At 41.5% G+C, this 25,006-nt stretch overlaps 1 protein-coding gene across 5 annotated transcripts in view; it reads right to left on the bottom strand.

The window, feature by feature from the left end:
* Positions 1-1,304: 1,304 nt before the first annotated feature.
* The window catches only part of TAF1 (TATA-box binding protein associated factor 1), a 75,132-nt gene continuing 51,430 nt past the window's right edge, over positions 1,305-25,006 (bottom strand). For 3 of the 5 annotated variants that reach the window (XM_045994919.1, XM_045994920.1, XM_045994922.1), the window contains exons 33-39: positions 12,077-12,144; positions 11,563-11,679; positions 11,407-11,412; positions 7,735-7,860; positions 6,374-6,530; positions 5,122-5,299; positions 1,305-2,511 (exon numbers count right to left, since the gene is read on the bottom strand). In XM_045994919.1, the coding sequence (XP_045850875.1) occupies positions 2,292-2,511; positions 5,122-5,299; positions 6,374-6,530; positions 7,735-7,860; positions 11,407-11,412; positions 11,563-11,679; positions 12,077-12,144 (872 nt within the window). In that variant the 3' untranslated portion in view covers positions 1,305-2,291. The remainder of the gene's footprint in view (positions 2,512-5,121; positions 5,300-6,373; positions 6,531-7,734; positions 7,861-11,406; positions 11,413-11,562; positions 11,680-12,076; positions 12,145-25,006) is intronic. The other 2 variants (XM_045994921.1, XM_045994923.1) reach the window with 1 other exon arrangement.

The following is a 25,006-nucleotide window of genomic DNA, read 5'->3' as shown; positions in this document are numbered from 1 at the left end:
CTCCCCTGTGAAGAAACCTTCACATCCTTACTCCATAAACAGAGTTGGTAACTCCTTCCTCTCACCACAGATCCTTGTCAAGTATGTAGTGCAAAGAGTACATTTTATTAAACTTATTGACATGTCTCTCCCTCCTATTCCAGCCCTTAGAGTTCCCTGCAATCAGAAACTAGACCTTACTTTTATATCAGCATCCAGCAGACTGCTTGATAAAAGTTGAATGAACAAATGAATGAGTACCATGCACCCGCCCAGTCTCCCAAACCCAAATTCTGAAAGTACCTTCCATCCCATTCCTCCTTTTCCACCCCCGAATGCCAGTCGGTCAAGTCCTGTTGATTCTACCCCCTGAAGATCTCTCAAATTCATGCCCCTCAGCCCTAGACTGACTAGATTTGCTCCCCTCCAAACCATTCTCCACACTATTGCTGGGTATTTTAAAAAGATTCTTTTTATTACAAAAATAGTACATACTTGTAAAAAGTTTCAAACGATACAGAAATAAAAGCACAATACATTCCCACTATACACACAACCACATAGCCCCCTCCCCTCTGATCCTATTTCCCAGAGGTTATCACTGTGAACAGTTCAGCATATATCCCTTCAGACCTTTTCCTCTGCATATACAAGTATATACACACATATGAATATACACACGTGGTTTTGTCTTTTACAAAAGTGGGGTCAAACTTGTCTGTTACATAGGATTCTTCAATGTCTTTCATTCCACATATAGGAAATTTCTAACACACAAAATCTGATGCAATCATTCTACTAGTGCTCATTTCCTATAATAATTACAGTTCGCACCCGTTAGCATCGAGGGTATGTTTCCTGCCAGTCTTTTCCGTCTTGTCTCCAGGCACTCCAGCATTAAAGGACTGGAGCACAAACCACCTCCACCCCTTTCTGGAACAAGGCAGGCAGGCACACACACGCACAGATCAGGAACACAACCTGCTATCTCTAGCAGAGACAGCAGGTTACACTCTGCCTCGACTTTTCCATCTGGCAGCTCCTACTCGTTCTTCAACAGTCAGCTTATAAATTACCTCTAGGAAGACCTCCTTGACTTTTTCAGACACAGTCACTCCTCTGTTTTCCCCTCTATTTTACATTTAGCGTCTTCATTGCGCTTAGCTCACAGCACCACAGTAATGATTTAAGAAACAAGTTTTTTTTTTCCCCCCCCAAAGATTTTATTTATTTATTTGACAGCGAGAGAGAGAGATCACAAGTAGGCAGAGAGGCAGGCAGATTGAGAGAGAGAGGGAAGCAGGCTCCCCGCCAAGCAGAGAGCCCGATGTGGGACTCGATCCCAGGACCCTGAGATCATGACCTGAGCCGAAGGCAGCGGCTTAACCCACTGAGCCACCCTGGCGCCCAAGAAACAAGTTTTTAATTCTACTCCCCCTCTCTCAAATCGAGGGCGAGCTCTATAGGTAAAAGCTGTGTGTCTTATTTACTTTTGCACCCCAAGGATCTGATTGAGTGCTTACCACAGAGCAGATGGTCAAAAAACACGTCTTTCAAGGATGTTATGATTGTAGGAACATTTCCTGAGCACCTACAATGCACAGAACCATATCCTAGGCATGAAAAAAAAAACCAGAAGACGACACACAGTGTTTGCCTTAAGGACCTTACCATTTTCCTACCACGTCCCTTGGGGATGATGGGCACACAACACATTCACATGACAACATACCATTTCTGACGTACAGGCTGCTCGAAAGACTGATAGCCATTTGCCCCAAATCCATTTAGGGACAAGGCATTGTATAATCAAATAAATAAAGTAATGGGCAGTTTGTCTAATAGGTTTATGTGGTTACTGGGGCACAGAGTCGAGCAGAACCCAATTCTCTGTCCCAGCCTGCAAATTAGAAAACTGAGATGATAACATGCTTGGAAAATGTCTAATACACCAAGAGGACAGCAAGAGAAATTTGTTAGTCCTTTCATCATTTCTCCTCCTTCCCGAGAAAAAAGTGATACCAAGAGCAGTTAAGTGGAGCTAAAGGAGGGCACCGGAGAAAGAGAAGACTGCTCTCCTTTTGTTAGTGGTACGGGAAAAGGGGTTGCTTGGTTTTCAATCAAAGTGTGACACTGCCCCAGGAAGATCAGAGGAGGTGATTTATTACCATTTATATACTATTTCTTAAAGGCTAAGGCATTAGTCAATCTCGTGATTTCAGGATCAGACTCTATAAAGTTATGAACACTAGGGAAGGTGAGCCACCTAGGCTGGAGAACAGGGAAGGCTAAAGGGAGGCCCAAAGGAAGCCTCATTCATCAGAGTCCAAGTCACTGTCCCCAGCAATGGAGTGGAAATCCTCACTGTCCTCCTCGTCCTCTGACAGGTGGACCTGGCTTAGTACGCTGGGGCCAGAGCGCTGCTCTTCCTCCTCATCTTCTTCCTCCTCTGATACCTCATACCCACCGATGCTGCTGAAGCTTGTGTCTTGGGTGTTCGACTTGGGATCAGGCTCCTCATAGCTCCCATAACTGAGAAGAGAAACAGGCCATCTCTCAAGCTCAGGCACCATCCTGTTCTCAGGGCCACCACGGGATCAGCCCATCTCATCTCCCCTGGACACCAAAATGACTCGTTCTGGACTGTTCTATAGGTCCCCGACAGGAAAATGATCCTGTGCAAAACATCAACCTGCCAACGTCACGTTCACAAGAACCCAAATGAAAGAAGCTCTCCTAACCCCTGAACACCACACTGCCAGCTGGCATGGCCGTAAATGCTCAGACACACTCAAGAGTTTCCTTTCCCACTTACAGCCTCACTCGTCTACAGATCCAATTAGTCAATGGTCCTGAAGATGCTACTTCTTCAATATATCTTGTCTCTGTCCCTCTTTTCCATCTTTACTCTGCCTCCTTTGCTACCTCTGGCCTGCACCACTGAAATAAATCTCCATGCCTCCAGTCCTGCTCTCCTCCAGTTCATTCTTCACACTTCTGCCACAGTGCTCTTTATTTTTTGTTTCTTTATTCTTAATTCTGCTAAAAAAACCCCAAAAAACAAAACAAAAAAACCCCCAAAACCCACCATACACACAATGCATGTTCACTGTTTTGTTTTTTTTTTTAAATAGAATATATGCCAGAAAAAAAAATCACCATTGAGATAATCTCCTGGTATATGATCATCTTAATTTTTTTTCTATGCACTGAATTTAGATGCTTAAACATTTTTTACTTTACAAAATGGAATACTTCAGGATTCTGCTTTTTTCACTGATTATAATGAACATCCTTCCATGTCAATAAACACACATCTATAGCATCCTTTCAACTGCTATATGGTACTCCACTATATGGCCATCACATGATTGATAATAACTATTTCTCACTGGGACACTGAAGCAGTCTCCAACATCCCCCATACTGAAAAACAATACTGTGATTAAACTCCTTGTACAAACGTCTTGATGAAGGTATTTCATTACTGCCACAGAATAATTTCCTAGACATGGAATTTTGGGGGGCCAAAGGGGATGCAGATTTTTTTTAAGTTTTTGGTTATAACGATAAATTGCTATGCCTCTCTCCTACCCACTCATTTTATCAATTCACATCACCAGCAGTCATTGGAGAATGTCTTTTCCTCACACCTTCCCAACACTGGGCATTATCATTCATTTTAATCTTTGTTAATCTTGTAGGTAAAAATACTGCATTTCATTGTTTTATTGCCTTCCTTTAATTCCTAGGGGAATTATTTTTTCATATATTTATTGGCCATGTGCATTTCTTTTCAGGTACAGAACACTCTTTCCAAAAATGTAGATCTGCTCATACCTCTCATTCAATGTCTGCCCTGAACTTTCAGGCCCTTCATGATTTGGTCCTTACCTACCTCTGTAAATCGTCTCTATCACATGGATCATGGATCAAAAGCTCCAGCCACACCAAGCTGCCTGCACGCGCTAGAACTGTTTAGTGCCTCATAACACTGTTCTTGCTCTCCCAAGTGCCCTTCGCTTTCTTCTTTGTCTAGCTAATTCCTCATCTGAGTTAGTTCGGTTTCCTTCTCCAAGTAGCTCCCCTACCCCACTCCTACCCAAGTCCCAGGAAAAACCCTGCGGTTGCCTATCAGAACACTTTCCATGTCACACTATGATCGTCTATTAACCTGTTCTAGGTTTCCCACTACACTGAGCTCCTTGAAGGAAGGGACCGCACCTTAGTTGCTTTTGAACTTGTGATAAATATTTGCTTAGGGAGTCCATAAAGACTCTAACTGCTTGCTGGACACGTGTGGTTAGATGTATCTGATGTACCTTCAATCTAACATGTCCAAAGACAAATTCATTTTTTCCTCCTTTCCCACCTCATCGAATACCTGCTCTTTCCAGTTCCCTCTCTCAGTGACATTCCCATTCATTTTATGTTTATGTCTCCCAAATCCAACCGATCTATCCTCTAAATAGCTCTTAAATATGTCCCTTCCTTTCCCCCACTTCTAACAGATTTCATTTGAAATCCTTACCATTACCCTAGAGTTACTGAACATAAAAATCCGACGTTACTTCTTTCTCCTTGAAATGATGATTCCTATTACCCAAGCTTCAAGTGTTTTAACATGTCATGAAAGGTCCTCAACGATAAAATGCCTTATTGCTTCCAGAGCCACAACTCCCCACAACCTTCCTTCACCCTGGAACATCCTTTGGTATATTTCTGTACCTTTGGACCTACTGTTCCGTCTCTAAGGGTCTCCTCACCTCCTGCCACTTTTCTACTTAGCAGACTCCTATTCGGCCTTACTACCAGGTCCATGTTCCCTCATCTTCCATGCCTTCCCTGCTCCCTCCAAGCAGAGGGAGATGCCCCCTCCTCAGCGGCAACTTGGCACTCTGCACCCAGCACACTGTACTTGCAATGATTTTGTTTGTTATCGGTCTCTTCCACCGGACTGTGAGTTCCTCGAGGGCAGGATACGGCTTGCTCTTCTGTGTCTCCCCAAGGGCCCAGCACAATGCCTGGCCCTAGAGGGAGTTGTGGAAACGTTTGATGGATGAAAGTAATCTGAGGCTGGGCCCTCTGCCATCACAGCTGGGCCCTGAGGCCACAGCCCTGGAGCCTGTTGTTGCCGATTACCTGATGTTGCTGTCCTCCAAACCATGAGAAGTCTCCCCACCGTCTCCCTCATAGGACATCATGCTTTCTTCATTTTCCATGCCCATCCTTGTGTTCTCCTGAAGCATGCGGGGCTGTTTGGGTCTTATCCCACTGGATCCCACATCAGAGTCACTTCCGCTTTCACTCAGCTGGATAGCTGTGAAAAGACAACGGTCCTGAGATAAGCTGGACAGAACTGCCATCTTTGGCTTGGTCTTTCCAAACCAGTTCCTGCCCTCCATCTACACAGGCACCCCGCCTGGACTTCTCACCTCGGAGGGGGGCCTCGGGCCAACATCAGCAAGACCACAGTTTGGAAACAGAACCCAAATAACCACTTCCTTTCCTCATCTCAGTCCAGTCTTGTTTTTCCCCCAATCCTCTCCTGTACTTTCCCCTGCCTTTGACATTAATTGACAAAATAAACTAAGTAGGATCTTTGTTTTGTTTTAACTGAAGGAGAGTTGACGTACAGTGTTATTAGTTTCAGGATTACAACACAGTGGTTTGGCAATACATATAGCACTGCACGCTATGCTTACTGCAAACGTAGCTACCATCTGTCAACGTGCAATACTATTACAATACCACGGACTACATTCCATATGCTGTGCTTTTTATTCCTGTGGCTTATTCATTCTGTAACTGGAAGCCTAGATCTCCCTCTCCCCTTCACACCCATCTGCCCAACCCCCCCACCCCGCTGTACTCTGGAAACCATCAGTTTGTTCTCCGTACTTAGGGGTCTGTTTCTGCTTTGTTCGGTTTTTTAGATCCCACATATGAGTGAAATCATGTGGTATTTTGTCTTTCTCTAACTGACTTATTTACCTCAATGTTATACCCTCTAGGTCCATCCATGTCACCACAAATGGCAGGATCTCATTCTTTCTTACGGCTGGGTAAAGCAGGATCTTATTTCCTTATCCCCCCCACTTCCCTATTATAAACACAACACCTCTTTCCTCTTCTTTATCAAATATTCAAGTCACAAGATGCTGCTGAGGCATTGCCTCTTCCACGATCACCTTTCGAACTTCTATGTTACAATTCTTTACCTCCTCAAAGGCTGATGAAGGTCCTCACCCTGTGAGCACTCAGGACTCTGGGTCTATTAATGAGACTTCAAGAAAAGAGCAGTTTCTGTTGCACACGTGGCCCAGAGTTTCCTATCCAGTCCTCAGGGTGCTATGGTGAGCTACCTAGAACAGAAGCCACAGACAAGACTTACCAGAGAAAGGATTGTCTCCTTCTTCGTCGCTCCCAGCATCTTCCTCATCATCTTCTCCTTCAGACATAAGCAAGTCTTCGTACAGGACACTGGCTTGAGGCTGCTGCACGGCTCCTTCCTCTTCATCGGCAAGATCGCCATCTGCATCTTCGCCTTCCTGAATGAGACCAGTTGGGGTCAAAGTCCCATCAATCGACCAAGAGACCAGAAGCCACCACCAGCACCCCCTTTGCTGCCTCACAAGAAGGTAAGTAACTGTGGTGGATGAATTCGTTTAGCTAATTTTCCAAGGATTAAAGTCTGATTGGGCCTCACTACGGACTCTCTGATATCAGCTTAGGATTTGGCCTGCCCTGTGCTAGTGGGGCTCCTATCGTACGAGGGTGTAACGTAACCATAAGCCTTCTGTAAGCATACTCACTGGGGCTGGAGTCTTAGGTTTCCCATCCTCCTCCTCATCATCATACCCTTCAATATCTACATCAGAGTCTTCCTCGCCCAGCCTACCTCGGCCCTGGTGCATCTGAGTAAGGAACACAAACAGCACATCATTGAGGGACGTGCCTGTAGGAGGAGTTAACCACGGGCTCCTACCCAGGCCAGATGCTCCTCCCTGACATCCCAGCCAACCCCACAGCTAGTGGGGGCTGTTTACACAGCTCAAGGCATGTGTGCTTTTTCCCATTCTTTGGAAATCACTGGTAGAGTTCAAAAACAAAAACAAAAACAAAAAACCAACAAGAAACAAAAAACCCGAATAGGAAGGTCCTTGGTCTGCTCTTGCTGTGTCATCACAAGGAGACTCTTCCTTCCTAACCCAAGCTTTCCTTAGCTTCCATTAGGACTCTTCGGGATAGAAAAACTCTCCTGGGTTTTGTACTCTCCACTGGAAGCCTGACTGAGAGCAGCTGATAGGATTTTTGACTTCAGATCAGGAGCATCTTTGGGCACTCTAGAACAGGCCAATTTTTAAAAATTTAATTTAATTTTATAAATAATTTTAACTTAGATTATAGCATCTATACAGTACGGTAGCAGGGCCAATTATTTTGAACTCTGTCTCTGAATGCAATTGGTCTTTCTAGTTACCTGTGAGGTTGCTCTGATGCCTCATACACTTTTCATACTTGTGCCTTCCCTGAGGTGCTGTTGTGCCTGACTCTGCCCATGGGGACAGACAGAAGACAATGCCAGTCATGTGACCTGCCACCAACCCACCTCGAAAACCCACTTCTAAGCCTTCGTGCCCAGGGCCAAAGGGGCCAGATCATTCACAATGCATGTCACGTATCAACATCATCACTCCCCCACTCCCCACACCAAAGCACATTACCAATGCTGCAATGAGGAGAACATCCTACCTGTGTCACCTGCTTCTCTGGAGAGGCAGCAGGAATATCCAGGACAGACATACTGCTCTCATCTTGAAATACAGAGGCATCTCGAGACATACTGAGGGACGTGTTGGTGTCATACAAATCAGGAGGCTGCGGCACAAATGTACAACTTAGCTTCTATTTAGGAAGGGAGTAAGAAATCCAGAACTCCCCTTTAGAGCACTCACTGCAGAAAAAGGTCATGCAGAGCAATCCATTTAAAGAGAAACAGTTTGACACAGCTTTATGGGCAGGTTTTGGGGAATCCTACAAATGTCTGCTCATTCTAGCAGAGAGGAATCTGATGTTTGACTCAGATCAGAAGCCTGAAGCAGAAAAGCATCAAAGCTGTGGGACAATTCTATGTCCTGACAGTCTTTCTGGTCAATAACCTAGTGTCTTCTAAGCCTAGTCTTATTGTTGGCAGGCCTAGGGCTTTATACCTGCGCAATTTTGATTGTATGGTTTAAAGGCCTCTAATAGGAAATTGCATAAAGGAATTCCAACCCCAACAAGAGCATGTAGTGGGTTAATAGTTTGTGAGCTCATCAGAGGATGCTATGAGGCAAAATGGTGTGGTAAAAACCAAAAACAAAAAGAACAAAACAAATACAAAAACAGGCTTTGGAACAAAATACCCTGGGTTTGAGTCCTCGCTCCACCACTTGCTAGCTGAGTAACTTTAACAAACTATTTAATCACTCTAAGCCTTGGTTTCCTCAATTATAAAACATGGATGATAATGTCTGCCTCTCGAGGCTGTTGGGAGAATGAAGATAATTTGTAATTCAATAAATTATAAATCCCTTCCCTCTTCCCTCTCCTGAAGAGATGAGGGATTTAGCAAATGGACTTTTCAGTGACAGGAGGTCAGGAGGAACTGATAAAGAACAGGCTGGAGAAGTAGGAAAGCATTCTCTAAAACTCTGGGGGGTAGAAATATAATGTAGCTATTTAAAAACCATGTTTTCAAAGACGTATGAGGTAAAATGTCCATAACATAATGTGAAGTGAGAACAGTAAGACACAAAATCATACCGACCAATTTCACTTTAAAAGTGTCTACATACCCTGCTGTGCACATGTGCATGAACATATGTGCGCACGCGCGCGCTCACACACACACCACAGATTTGAAAGAAACACACCAAAATGTTCAGAGTGGCTGGTTCTTTTGGACTGGTGGACTTAACTCTAGGTAACTTATTTCTCCTTTCTTGTTTTTTAAGATTTTATTTATTGGGGCGCCTGGGTAGCTCAGTGGGTTAAGCCACTGCCTTTGGCTCAGGTCATGGTCTCAGGGTCCTGGGATCGAGCCCCACATCCGGCTCTCTGCTCAGGAGAGAGCCTGCCTTCCCCCTCTCTCTGCCTGCCTCTCTGCCTACTTGTGATCTCCCTCTCTGTCAAATAAGTAAATAAAATATTTTGAAAAAAGATTTTATTTACTTATTTGACAGACATAGCAAGAGAAGGAACAGAAGCAGGGGGAGTGGGAGAGGGCGAAGCAGGCTCCCTGCTGAGCAGGGAGCCTGATGTGGGGCTCAATCCCAGGACCCTGGAATTACGACCCGAGCTGAAGGCAGCTGCTTAATGACTGAGCCACCCAGGCGCCTCTTATTTCTCCTTTGTATTTCCCAATGAACCCCATATATATGTTATTTTGTCGGGTGTTTTTAAAAGCAAACAAGCAAGGATGACTGAAGAGGGTTCTGGAAAAAGAGGTAACACAGAACTTAAAGCACTACAGAGTAGGTAAACTAGTGGTTGAACAGAAGAGAAAATGTAGGGTGTAATTCAAGCCCAGTGGAAACAGCTGAGTGAAAACGCGTACTGGGGATGCTTGGGTGGCTCAGTGGGTTAAAGCCTTGCCTTCGGCTCAGGTCATGATCCCAGAGTCCTGGGATCAAGCCCCACCTCAGGCTCTCTGCCCAGCAGGGAGTCGGCTTCCCCCTCTCTCTCTACCTGCCTCTCTGCCTACTTGTGATCCCTGCCTGTCAAATGAATAAATAAAGTCTTTAAAAAAAAAAGAAAACACGGTACTGACTAGGGCAATTTAGGGCTGGAAGTAAAGTAAGATTACTGTTATGTTTGCATACAACCAGAATTATGACAAACCCTTTGATAACACTGGGTTGGAAAATAGTGATGAATAAGGACAATCACTCAGGGGCATCATCCTCAGGCTAAGAGAAAACACATGGGGCTTACTATTGCACAGTGTGCACATACGAGTGAAGGCAACGATGAGAGGGTGAACTGGAATAACGAAGAGGCACTATGTGCACCCTGTTCTTCACAGGGGACCCTCTAACTGTACCAAATGACAGCAACTGCTCAGAAGGGAGAACAATTGCCAGGCTTTCCTCAGCCACCTGAGACAGTGTGGGAGGAGCAGGAAAGAAAGGAAGATAACCTCTGGGTCTAAGGCATTGACTCACCGAAGGACTAGGTTTATGCTGTCATAGATTAGAGCTAAGCAGGTGCTGCTCAGTGGCGAGACTCTTCTGAGAAGTGATGACTAAAACCCAGGCTTTAACTTACCAGAAAGGACCTCGTGGGAGCTGTGGGCGTATAAGCAAAAAGGGCCTTTCTGGGCAACATCACTCACCCAAGCCCCCCGGACCCAATCTGCCCACATACTCCAAGAGCCTTTCCTTGTTCTGGGCCTGGAAGTAGAAACTTAGGGCTCTTTATACTTGGCCCCTCAGTAACCTAGGTTTTGGGGTGAGAGAGAGTAAAAGGTAGATAGGGAGAGTGCATGAAATACAAACAGCAATAATCCAACAGAGATCATACAGGCAGCAGTATCAGTTCAGAGCAGAATGAAAAAAAGTTTTCCAGTAGTAACTGGGAGAATTCTGCATTAAAATATTTGGTGAAATTTGAAAGGAAGTCTGAGAACTTTGTAGACAATTTTCATACAGACAAGGAAACATTTATTGAACGTCTCCTACGTGCCAGGCAAGTTAACTCATTTAATGTTTATAATAATCTTGAAAAGTACATTTTGCAGAAAAGGAGACTGAGAGCATTTAAGCTAACTTCCCAAGTTCACAAAGCTAGGTAAGAGGAGAGCTAAGATTCAAACCCAGGCCTGTTTTATTGCCAAAATTCATACTTCCCACTTTACCATAGTGCCTTCAAAACAGAAACCAAGCACCAGCTATATTCTGCTAAGTCCTAGTCTTCAAATATGGAAATGTATGCTTATGTTCCAATATATTCAAGTGACAGAACACAAAGACTAAAAATTTCCTTTTAATCCTGCTCCCTACTCTTGTGACATGTAACTTTAAGAACATTATAAATGTTACCTGTCCTCATTTACAAGTAGAGGGAGTCAATCCAGGAAAATGGGTGACATCTGAGCTACACTGAGACACATCTGAAGGAATGAGTAATTGGACATCTATGAGGCACAGGAACAATGTGGCCAATGTCTTTAATTGAGAATTCTATCCTCTAGGGATATCCTAGAACCCCAATTCATGGGCAAGGAACTCCAGAGACTCAAGAGGATACCTATGGCCATAGCAGTCAGGAATCTGGTATTCCTAAACACTGCCCAAACAACGAAGACCCCCACCCCACTCATTCATCCCACACCTGCTTCTTCTGATTTCAACAAGGCCACCAAGACCCATGGCCCTCACTCACCTTAGCCTTTGAGAAGACAAGAAAGCACACGAAAGGCGTATGAAGAGGAAGGACAGAGAAGAAGGGTATCTCAGTAAACATATATGTTAACATGCTCCCAATTCCCCCAAACCAATAAGAAAACTCTAAGAGGCAGTTCCTAGTCTCCAGACTTACCTGAGGTGTATAAGGCCCTGGGGTCATTGGGTCCAAGCTTTCTAATTCTGCTTCCTCCAAAGCTGCTTCCTTAGCTGTACAAATATCCTTCTCAAGTTGAGTCAAATGCTCATCATACTGAGAAATAAAGAAAATTAGTGAATTCACTGAATGTATGTTTTTGGCACTGAAGGTGCCTGGCTGGCTGTCGGTAGAGCATCCGACTGTTGATCTCAGGGTTGTGAGTCTGAGCCCCACGATGGTCGTGGGGCCTACTTAGTAAACAAAGCAGACAAAATAATCCTTGTCTTCGTGGCGCTTCTTCTAGTGACAGGTCACATATTATAATTAAATAATCATATAGGTTATTAAAAACATTTAGCACCAGGTAGGAAAATAAAGCAGGAAAGGAAATGAGGGATATGGGGTGGGAGGTTACATAAGAAAATGAGATAGGGAGGGAAGACTTCCACCCAAGGGAACAAAGATATTCCAGAATGCTACATCCCAAGAAGACCTCCTCTTTACCACCTACCTCAGTCAGTGTCTGGTAACAGACATTTACAATCTCCTGAGCAGTCTTAGTATACTGACTTTCAGGTCCTACAAAAGAAAAAAGAAAAATGCCATGACTTTTGCAGACTTCAGTTCCATAAATTTACATCTGTCACCAGCAGTAGTGTCCCATGTTATCCTAGACCCGAAAAACCGTGCCCCGGCTTCATCTTTGACTCTTGCTCTACTTTTGGAGGTGGAGAAGTTCAAACACATACAAAAACAGAGACAATATGACGAACTTCCATTTACCCATTACCCAGCTTCAATGATTGTCAATACATGGTCAATCCTGTTTCACTAACACCTCAACTTTTACGCTCCTCCCAAATTATTCTGAAGCAAATTCCAGCACTGATTCATTTATCTCACCCATAATTATTTTAAAACCTATGTGTCTCTGAGGACTCTTCTAAAAAATAACTACACATGATCATGGTAGATACGTATCATTATATGTATCTACCCACAGAACGTACACCAAGAATGAGCCCTAATGTAAACTATGGGCTTTGGGCCATTATGATGTGTCACTGTAGGTTTATCAAATGTGACAAACGCACCACCTGCTAGGGGGTGTTGATAATGGGAAAGGCTATGCACGTGTGGAGGTGGGGGGGTCTATGAGAACTCTGTACCTTCCACTCAACTGTTCCCTGAACTGCTCTAAAAAACTGAATACATATATATATATACATATATATATATATTTTCACACCAGACCACCTATATTACATCTGAAAGAATTAACAATAATTGTGTAATATTATTAAACAGCCAGTCAACATTTAAATTCACCAATTGTTTCATAAAGTTTCCTTTACCCTTGCCTTCTTTGAATCATAATCTAAATCAATTCTGCACACCGCTCTGAGACACTTTTACTTATCAAGTGATTCTTTTTTTTTAAAAGATTTTATTTATTTATTCGACAGACACCACAAGTAGGCAGAGAGGTGGGGGGGGAGCAGGCTCCCTGCCGAGGAGAGAGCCCAATGTGGGGCTCGAACCCAGGACCCTGGGATCATGACCTGAGCCAAAGGCAGAGGCTTTAACCCACTGAGCCACCCAGGCGCCCCATCAAGTGATTCTTAACTAGCCAATACTGTTCCCGATACGGTCTTTGTCATAAGCTGCAGACGGGTGGCTGGCAAGTCAATCCAGTTTTGTCTGGCCCACATAAAAAAATCACTGCAGTCTGTGAAGTCAGACTGAGCAGTATACCCATAACATATACACTTTTTTATGTATAAATTATACCTCAATAAAAAGTTTCCAGGAAAATCTTCATTAGTTGATAAAATTTAGTTAACTGAGAAATTTCATATAAAACCCCAAATATCTGGCTTCTCTTAAAAAAGATGCGGTAACACAGAGTCATCATCCCCACAAAGCACCGATGGGCTGCAGCTGAGAAGCAGCTGCCCCTTTTAGATAAGGCATGTGTTTTGCAGGCTATCGTCCTCCCTACCAAGTCTGCTTAACTCATTTTTGCCTGGACCCTGAAGGCATTTGAGTTTTTAATTCCTGACTTTAATGTTCTTTAATATTCTGGTCATTCACCCATGCATTCATTCTTTTTTTTTTTAAAGATTTTATTTATTTGACAGACAGAAATCACAAGTAGGCAGAGAGGCAGGCAGAGAGAGAGGGGGGAAGCAGGCTCCCTGCTGAGCATAGAGCCCGATGCGGGGCTCAATCACAAGATCCTGGGATCATGACCCGAGCCAAAGGCAGAGGCCCAACCCACGGAGCCACCCAGGCACCCCTCATCCATGCATTCATTCTTAAAACATTTTTGAGTATCTTCTATGTGCCAGAAAGGAGAACGATGTAGACCACATCCTCAAGAAGCTTATGGTCTCGTCCAGTGAGACAGACTATAAACAAATAGGGTAATATAATGAAGGGGAAAAATTCATATAGGGTTCAGTAGAGGCACAGAGGAAGAAGTGGCCAATTCTGCGAAGTGAGAGGGAAAAAGGATTTAGGAAAGGCTTCACAGAGGAGGTGATCCCTGAATTAGACCCACTATTTATTAGGATACACAGGATAAAAAATATACTTTGTATATATGTGCCACTTTCATGCCAGACCTAATCTGGTTATTACAAGCTATTATATGAACAACAAAGTCTCTTTCAGTTAAAACCTCAGATAGGACATCTGTTCTTTCAAAGAGGCAATAAAAATGGTATCCTCATCTTTCAAAGAGGCAATAAAAATGGTATCCTCACACAAGCTGACCATGCCAAACACAAACAAACCAGAAAGAAAACAAAGTCAACCATCAAGATATTCAGGACACATATAAAGACAGCCAGAGCTGGCTCACCATCAAGAACAGTTTGAGTGATAAGAAGACTGCAGCTCAAGTTTCCAGAGTTCTAATCTCCTAAGGCCACCAGTAGGCTGGTCCTCAAAATACTGATAGGAGACAGACTGCAGACGTCAGAAAGTTTGTTCATGTTGAGAGTAACGTGTGACACTAGGGCAAACAGGCTGTACACAGTCTACAGGCGTCCCTCATCAAGCCAATACAATGTCAGCTTCTTTGGGTACAGTGACTCTTCTACTTACAGGGACTTGCCTTGTGGCTATAATTTCAGCCTATAATTGAAGAATTTGGACCTTACTTGAATTGGTTTTGAAACCTAAACCTAAACTAACCCTTTAACATCTCACTGCTCTAATTTAAAACACAGGAAAGGGGCACCTGGGTGGCTCAGTGGGTTGGGCCTCTGCCTTCGTCTCAGGTCATGATCTTAGGGTGGTGGGAGAGCCCCGCATCGGGCTCTCTGCTCAGCGGGGAGCCTGCTTCCCCGTCTCTCTCTGCCTGCCTCTCTGCCTACTTGTGATCTCTGTCAAATAAATAAATAAAATCTTTTTAAAAAATCGTAAGAAAAAACACTTAAAAAACCACACTATTTACAAAAGCTGATACTACCTGTTCATGTGTTTGGATTACTAGTTACTTGTGTCCTCCCTTTTTTTTTTAAGCTTTTATTTATTTATTTGACACAGAGAGATCACAAGGAGGCAGAGAAGCAGGCAGAGGGGGAGGGGGAAGCAGGTTCCCTGTTGAACAGAGAGCCCAATGTGGGGCTTGATCCCAGGACCCTGGGACCATGACCTGAGCCAAAGGCAGAAGCTTAACCCACTGAGCCACCCAGGCACCCCTATGTACTCCATTTTTAAAAAGATTTTATTTATTTGACAGAGAGAGAGAGAACACAAGTAGGCAGAGAGGCAGGTGGGTGGGGGTGGGGAGCAGGCTTCCTGACGAGCAGAGAGCCTGATGTGGGGCCCAATGCCGGGACCCTGAGATCATGCCTTCAGCCAAAGGCAGAGGCTCAACCCACTGAGCCACCCAGGCACCTCTGTGTCCTCTATTTTTAACAGTGTGTGCCCTCAAGCGTTACAGAGGATTTGGCCATTTAACTCTGTTATTCTACTATATGCAAAGCAGTTTTAAAGTACTTTTTAAATGACTTTTAAAAAGATTTTATTTATTTGACAGAGAGAGAGAGATCAAAAGTAGGCAAAGAGAGAGAGGGGGAAGCAGGCTCCCTGCTGAGCAGAGAGCCTAATGCAGGGCTCTATCCCACCACCCTGAGATCATGACCCGAGCCAAAGGCAGAGGCTTAACCCACTGAGCCACCCAGGTACCCCAACTGAAGTACTTTTAATAAAAGTTTTTTTGTTTTGTTACATGTGGAATCTAAAAAAAAAACCAAAAACAAATGAACAAGCAAACAAAAAACAGACTCTTAAATACAGAGAACAAACCAGAGGGGAGGTAGGTGGGAGCATGGGCAAAAGAGGGGAAGGGGATTAAGAGGTACAAACTTCCAGTTATAAAATAAGTACGTCACAGAAATGAAAAATATGGCACAGAGAATACAGTCAATAATATTGTAATACCATAAGCTGACAGACATGACTACACCTACTGCATAGAGCATAGTATAATGTATAGAATTGTCAAACCCCTGTGTGTATACCTGAAACTAATGTAACATTGTATGTCAATACACTTCAATAAATACATAAATAAATGTACACCCCTCGAAAAGGGAAAAGATACCCGAAGTTTTCTTATCCCAGGAACTCTTGAACGAGGTGGTAATGAGAGAGAGATCCATGAATGTCCTGAAACTGTAAAGAAAATTCTGTATGTGGTAACAGTTTTCAAGGTGGAAAATCCATGGCTTTTCCTCAGACTCTCAAAAGAGTCCAAACCACACCACTTCCACACAGAAAACTAAAATTAATTTTTGAAAAAGTGATTTCCAAAACAACACAAAAACAAATATGAAAGATAAGACCCTCTATGAATTATCACTGTGCCCTACAGGAGAATAAGCTACCCATTTACAAAAAGAAATATTTTTCCAAATATACTTTGCTTTTTCTCTCTCCTTATTAAATCAGCAATGCAACTGCAAATGTCTTGTCAAGGAAATCAATTTTTACTTTGTCTTATTCCAAATAAGGATTGGTAGTAACCTACAGAATCACACAGAATTCAAACCCAAATGTCCTTAAATAGTGGTAATTCCAATGACAGCTTTGGAAAGCTGACTTCCCACCTAAATCAAGAATTTTTTTTGTCATTTCTAGGTTAATTTACCTCTTTAGTGATGTGAGAAGAAAGTTACAAGCTTCACGGTTCTAGTTAGAAAGGGAAAGCAAGTATTACTGCTATCTGAAAGGTTTCAGTGAAAAATACCAGTCAAGTTGGTGAGCAGTCCTGCACAACCAAGAAGAGAAGAACGTTTGTGATCACTCTTAAGTTCACATTTCCTTTGAGAATCTTTCCACCAAAACTAAAAATAATCTTCCTCCTAAAAACATGAGTACTCTGCCAAAACAAGCATAAATCATTATCTTGACAGCGAATGGTGCAGGGGGATGTCCCTGTGTTCCAATGTGAATCATTAAAATTAAAAAATCAAATCAAACCCCAGTATCAGTAGAAAACGTCTTTAAAAAAATCAGTGTCAGATTTAAAAAGAGAAAGAGGGAAAAAATCCACACAGCTAATTCCTAAAGAAACTACACATAGTCTGCAGATCCCAAAGACAGTAAGCTTGAACTCTCAATTCTTAGGTATTTATCTCAAACTAGGTCTAGAAAGGCAAAAAGAGAAGTAAATCTAATCTTTCAGACTATAGCTAGGCTCTTTACATTATGTAGAATGTGGATCGAATGCAAATTAAGATGTTTGGTTTCTAAGATAACAGGACTGATCTATCAAACCAGAGTAACAGAATCTTACTCAGAATCTGGATTAGAAATTCAAGAAGCTAGAAACTATCCAGAGGGGAACTGGGGTAATAATTCTCACTGGACAAGGGTAGGATTTACATTCAGAACTCATCTGACAAAAAGTCCTAAAGAACCTGAAAATGCAGCCACTCTGGAAAACAGTATGGAGATTCCTCAGAAAGTTAAAAATACAGTAACCCTACAACCCAGCAACTGCACTAGATATTTACCCAAAGGATACACAGTGAATCAAAGAGGCATGGGCACCCTGATGTTTACAGCAGCAATGTCCACAATCACCAAAAATGGAAAGATCTCAGATGTCCATCAACGGATGAATGGATGAAAATGAGATGGTGTGGGTACACACACACACACACACACACACACACACACACACAAACACACACACGAATATTACTCAGCCATCAAAAAGAACGGACTCTTGCCATTTCCAACAACAGGGATGGAACTAGAGGGTATTATATTAAGCGAAAGAAGTCAGAGAAAGACAAATACCATATGATTCATTCATTCGTGGAATTTAAGAAACAAAACAGATGAATATAAGGGAAGGGAAGGAAAAATTAAAATAAGACCAAAACAGAGAGAGACAAACCATAAGAGACTCTCTTAACCATAGGAAACAAACTGAGGCTTGCTGGAGGGGAGATGAGTAGGGGTGTGGGATTAGTGGGTGGTGGGCATTAAGTAGGGTACTTAATGGAACAAGCACTTGTATTATATGCAACTGATGAGTCACTAAATTCTACCTCAAACTAATAATACACTTATGTTAATTTTAAAAAAAGAACCTGAAAACACTTTTTTCTTTCCCAAATAACCAACCATTCCATTCAGCAACTTAAAAATACATATACAGCCTTGGCTAAATAAACACAGTCATCTCATGTCTGTACAACCACTGGAAAAATGACAACACAGCAACTTCAAAACACCTTTTCCTGTAGAGTAGAATTTGAAATTCACAATAGGCCTCTTACTATAAACCAAGTAAAGCGCCAGGCTCTGGTGATACAAAGATAAAAATAAAAAAAAAAAACAAAACAAAACAGAAAAGCAGGTCCTTGTACTTGATGCCTTTCATGGGCTCATGAAGATCATACAAACACTCACAATTTCAATACCATACAAAGTACTAAGGGACTGTACAGAAAGTAGCAATGTGTCAGAACAGAGCCATGTTAAAGAACACTTCATTAAAATTGTTCTCAAGTCAACAGTGATACGCTAACTGCCAAATCCAGTGAACACTTTTCATACTTGACCTCAGAAGACCTGTGTCATATTTGCAACTGATATTTGCTTCTTCCCTATTAAAACTCCAATCCCATGGCCTCTGGAGCACCACACTCCACTCCTTCCTGGTACTGAACCTCTACCTTCAGCCATCAGTTCATTTAGCAGATATATACTGAGCGTCTACTATGTGCCAAACACTACCCTGAACACTAAAGATACAAGACAGACACAATTCCTGCCTTCATGAAGGCTACAACAATCACTTATTAGATGTAGGCCACTAAGTCTACCTGTGGCCATTTTTCTTCCTATACTCTTGGCCCGACTTTACATGATGCCAACCAACAGCTTATAAAAAATAACTATGGAGAAAGTTAATATGGATTTGTACCCCTCATGCTAAGGTTTTGTTTGGTTTCTCCTGGCACCATAGAGGTGCCTTGAAAATATATTACAGAAACTCCAGAGCTGAAAGAAAGCCCATTTTTTCCTTCTGTCTCCTTTTTCTTTTAATAAATAATAACCTTTACTTTCCCCAGTGATATTCTTTAAATGTGGACTTTGTTGTGGCCTTAATATATTCTGGTGCATATTTGCTTATTGGCATAATATACTATCTCACTCATACAAGTATGAGATTTCAGTGAGGTGCTGCTTATATCAGGTTGCTGTAGCACTATCTACTTGCTCAATACAGTACATAAGAGAAGAGGGCTATCAAGTTATGGACATCACATGTCTATTCCCTACCAAATATAAGTAGAAACTGAATTCTGGAACAAAGAAAGCAGCAGTCTCATAAAAATGAAAAATCAGTTACCATTGCGCAATCTCCCTCGACTTCAGCAATATTTTTTTTTAAGTGGAAAGCCATTCTAGATGTTTATTGCAGAAGCATTCATAATGACATTCATTGAGCTCTTTTTTCTTTGAGTCACAGATGAACAGATTTTACTTAAACAAGATCACATACATGAATGAAAATTATCCATAACACATTATCAAGTGAAAAAAAGAAAACTGTGGAACGGAATGTAAATGTATGATTTCTTTTGTCAAAAAAAGAAAAAAGTATATGGTATGTATAGAAAAAGGTCCATGCTTCATCCCAAACCTGACAGTGGCCACCCTAGAAATGGGATGGGAAAAGGAGAAAGACAGGAAGATTTTTCCTTTTCATTTAATACAATTCTGTATGGCTTGATTTTTTTTTTTGAAACAAGCATGTAATTTTTTAAGATGGAAAAGTTTAGTTTAAGTTATATACTTGAATTTTACAGAAATAATTTCATCGGCAAAGATTTTTAAACATTGCTAATTCCTGATGTCATAGAGGTCGAAGGCAAACAAGCATTCTCTTCACTGTTGTTTTTCACTATAAAAGGTGTACAGATTTTTAGAACACAATTTTTTTAAACATTTTTTAAAAATTTATTTGGCAGAGAGAGAGATCACAAGTAGGCAGAGAGGCAGGAGAGAGGGGGAAACAGACTCCCTGCTGAGCAGAGAGCCCGATGCGGGCCTCAATCCCAGGACCCTGAGATCATGACCTGAGCCGAAGGCAGAGGCTTTAACCCACTGAGATGCCCAGGCGTCCCTAGAACACAATTTTAGAACACAGATCAAAATTTCCTACAAAAATACTCCTATAAATGCATAATGATATCAATGAAATATAAAAATAGTGAAAAGCTGTTCACAAGCCAGCATTATAGAAATACTTTAAATACCCAATGGGGGATAGTTAAGTAAATTAAGATACATATATCTATGCCATGGAATACATTAAAAAGAATGAGAGAGCAGTATGTACTAATAATAAGACAGAATCAATAATTATACCACTTTTCCCCCAAACTGATCTATACATTTACCTCAATTCTTATCAAAATCCCGGCAAGACTTTTCTGTAGATATAAATATTCTTCTAAAATTTATGTGCAGGGGCTCCTGGGTGGCTCAGTAGGTTAAGCATCTGCCATCAGCTGGGGTCATGACCCCAGGGTCCTGGGATTGAGCCCCCATATCGGGCTCCCTGCTCAGCAGAGAACCTGCTTCCTTCTCTCCCTCTGCCTACTTGTGCTATCAATAAAATCTTAAAAAAATAATAAAATTTATGTGTAAAGGCAAAAGAATCTTTAAAAAAAAGGGGGGGGTGCCTGGGTGGCTCAGGGGGTTGAGCCTCTGCCTTCGGATCGAGCCCCGCATCCAGCTCTCTGCTCAGCAGGGAGCCTGCTTCCCTTCCTCTCTCTCTCTGCCTGCGTCTCTGCCTGCTTGTGATCTCTGTCTGTCAAATAAATAAAATCTTAAAAAAAAGGCAAAAGAGGGGCGCCTGGGTGGCTCAGTGGGTTAAAGCCTCTGCCTTCGGCTCAGGTCATGATCCCAGGGTCCTGGGATCGAGCCCCACATCGGGCTCTCTGCTCTGCGGGGAGCCTGCTTCCTCCTCTCTCTCTGCCTGCCTCTCTGCCTACTTGTGATTTCTCTCTGTCAAATAAATAAAATATTAAAAAAAAAAAAAAAAAAAAGGCAAAAGAATAAGAAAACCATTTATAAAAAGATTTAAATGAGAGGAATCACTCTACCTGATGACAAGACTTATTATACATAGCTAAAATAATCATTGTACTGTGCAGAGGGATAAATACGTAGATCAGTGGAACAAAATAGACCTGGAAATAGATGCATACACTCAACTGATTCTTGACAAAGGTGCTCAAAGCAATTCAATGGAGAAAGGATAGCCTTCCCAACAAATGAAATGGAACAACTGGACATCCACAGGCAAAACAAAATGAACCTCAACCAAAATCTCATACCATACACAAAAATTAATTCAAAATGGATTATGGATTTAAATGTGAAACACTAAAACTATAAGCTTTTAAAAGAAAATATAAGAGGAAAAAATACCTTTGTGACCTGGGGTTAAGCAGACTTCCTAGAGATATACCAGAAGTGTACTCCATAAAAGAAAAAAATTTATAAATTGGACTTTATCAAAATTAAACATTTCTGTTCTTCCAAAGATACAGTCAAGAGACTAAGAAGACAAAGACTAGGAGAAAATCTTTGTAAATCATACATCTACCTGATCTATTCCATCTCTTCCATTTCTTGGCTACTGTAAATAATGCTACAATAAACATAGGGGTCCATATATCTTTTCAAATTAGTGTTTTCATTTTCTTTGGATAAAAACCGGCAGTGGGGTTACTGGATTGTATGGTATTTCTATTTTTAATTTTCTGAGGAACCTCCTTACTGTTTTCCACAGTGGTTACACCAACTTACATTCCCAGTAATACTGCATGAGGGTTCTTTTTTCTCCACATCCTTGCCAACACTCAGTTATAGAATAAGTCAGTCATGGGGATAAGAAGTATAGCACTGGGAACATAATCAATAATATTGTAATAATGTTCTATGATGAGAGGTGGTAACTACACTTATATGGTGAGCAAAGCATAATGTATGGAACTGCTGAGTCCCTATGTTATACACCTGAAACCAACATGACATATGTCAACTATACTTCAATAAATTTTGGTTTCATAATTCTAAAAAATTAAACATATAATAAAGAACAAGTACCTAAAATAAAGAACTCTCAAACTCATTAATGCACACACAAAAAGAAAGCAGCACAATTAAAACTGGAGCAAAGAAATGCACAGACACCTCAACAAAGAAAATACATGGATGGCACATAAGCGTAAGAAAAGACGTTTAACGTCAACAGCCATTAGGGAAACGCAAAATAAAGCCACAATGAGATTAAAGAATGACTCAAATGAAAAAAACAACAACAATGATAATACTAAATACTAAAGACAAACTAGATCATTCATCTATTGCTTGTAGAAATATAAAATGGTACAGACACACAGGAGAAGAGTTTGGCAGTTTCTTACAAAACATATATGTACTATCATCTTCTTGGACATTTATTTATCCCTGGGAAATGAAAATTTATACTCATACAAAATCCTGTACACAAATGTTCACAGCAGCTTTATTTACAATACAAAGTACTGGAAGCCTAACAGTCCTTCACTGAGTGAATGGCTGAACAAACTCGGGCACAATGGAATGCTACTAACGATCGGAAAAAATGACTACTGATACATACAACAATTTGAACAGCTCTCAGGACAATTATGCTTAGTGAAAAAAATCAATGTCAAAAATATATTGCCGAGTGATGCTGAGCATCTGAACATGTTCAAATATCGGCATAAGGTAAATAGAAATCAAAACCACAGTGAGATGCCACCTCACACAGGTCAGAACGGCTAAAGTCAACAAGTCAGGAAACAACAGATATTGGAGACGGGGTGGAGAGAGGAGAACTCTCTTACACTGTTGGTGGGAATGCAAGCTGGTGCAGTCACTCTGGAAAACAGCATGGAGGTTCCTCAAAAGGTTAAAAATAGAGCTACCCTATCACCCAGCAATGCACTACTAGGTATTTACCCCTAAGATACAAATGTAGCAATCCGAAGGGACATCTACACCCCAATGTTCATAGCAGCAATGTCCACCATAGCCAAACTATGGAAAGAGCCCAGATGTCCATCAACAGATGAATGGATAAAGAAGATGTGGTATATATATACAATGGAACACTACTCAGCCATCAAAGAGAATGAAATCTTGCCATTTGCAACAACATGGATGGAACTAGAGGGTATTATGCTAAGTGAAAGAAGTCAGAGAAAGACAAATACTATATTTCATTCATATGTCAAATTTAAGAAACAAAACAGAGGAGCACAGAAGAAGGGAAAGACAAACAAAACAAGACAGAACCAGAGAGGGAGACAAACCAAAGCAGACTCTTAACCACAGGAAACAAACTGAGGGTTGCTGGAGTAGGGGCATGGGGTAACTAGGTGATGGGCATTAAAGAGGGCATGTGATGTAATGAGCATTGGGTCTTATATAAGATGATGAATTACTGAACTCTACCCTTGAAACCAATAATACACTGTGTGTTAACTGAATGTAAATAAAATTAAAAATAAGCAGAAACAAAAAACAAAAAATGCTCAAATGTCAAAACTATAAAGATGAAGAACAGATATGTGGTTGCCAAGGGACAAGACAGTGGTAGGCACATGTGGGGGGATGCGGATAGAGAGAGGGAGCATCAGAGAGTTCTTTTGTGGTGACAGAACAGTTCTCAATCTTGACTGCAGTGGGGGCTACACGATGGCATAAACTGCATAAAACTGTACACACACACACAAAAAAAAAAATGAATATAGATTTCCTTAAAAAGTGCAAACTGAATAAAGCGTGTAATCTAGTTACTGGTAATATACCAAATCAATTACCCTGGTTTTGATAGTAAACAATAGCTATGTAAGACGTCACCACAGGAGAAAGCTGGGTGAAGGGTACACAGGACTCTGTACTATTTTTGTAATTTCTTGAGTCTAAAATTATTTCAAAAACAATTATGATATAGTCATGAGCAAAGAGCAACTTACAGAATATTATCTCTGAAAATGGCAATTTTTTTTATTTTTAAAAGATTTTATTTATTTGACAGAGAGAGATCACAAGTAGGCAGAGAGGCAGAGAGAGAAAGGGGGAGCTCCCCGCTAAGCAGAGAGCCCGATGCAGGGCTCGATCCCAGGACCCTGGGTTCATGACCTGAGCTGAAGGCAGAGGCTTTAACCCACTGAGTCACCTAGGCGCCCCTGAAAATGGCACTTCTTGAAAAAAAAAAGTTAAAAAAAAACCACATCATTATCAAATGCTTTATACTAGTACAGAAACAAGCATGGCAAGGATACATATTACCTGTGGTGAATGAAACTATGGGAGATGGGGACAGAAGATAGGCAGAAACTTTAATTTTTAATTTTAGATATTTCCATATTGCTTGACCTTTTTATAAGAAAGATGAATTTCTAAATTTTTTACAAAAGAGGTCTATCTGACAAGAATGTGAATGACAGGTTAGTAAGTCTAGAGGCTGGAACATTAGCCAGGTGACTATTTACTGTAAAAATCCAGACAAAATATAATGAGGGCTTTAGTGATTTACCAGAAGTCAGAGATTTATTCAAGGGAAAGAAGGAAAAATAACTTTGAGGTTTCTAGGTATAGCTACTGGGTAACACCAGTGACCCCATTAAACCCAGACTGCAAACAGTAAAGGACTGAATTGAGTAAAGGAGGGAGGGGGAAAGCTGGGATAGAGAAGGACAGAAGAACACTCAGTGTAAGAAGTATGTCTGAAGTTCCACCGGGATATCCGAGAGGAAATGTTCAGCAGGTGGATGGGGATATTGATTGTGGCTCAGAATAAAACTGAGTAATTAAAAAAAAAACTGAGTTATCAGGAAAGAGGCTGCTGAAGTTAAGT

Source organism: Meles meles, chromosome X (genome assembly GCF_922984935.1).
Source record: "Meles meles chromosome X, mMelMel3.1 paternal haplotype, whole genome shotgun sequence".
In the NCBI taxonomy this organism is placed as follows: Eukaryota; Metazoa; Chordata; class Mammalia; order Carnivora; family Mustelidae; genus Meles; species Meles meles.
This window is presented reverse-complemented; position numbering and strand designations above follow the sequence as displayed.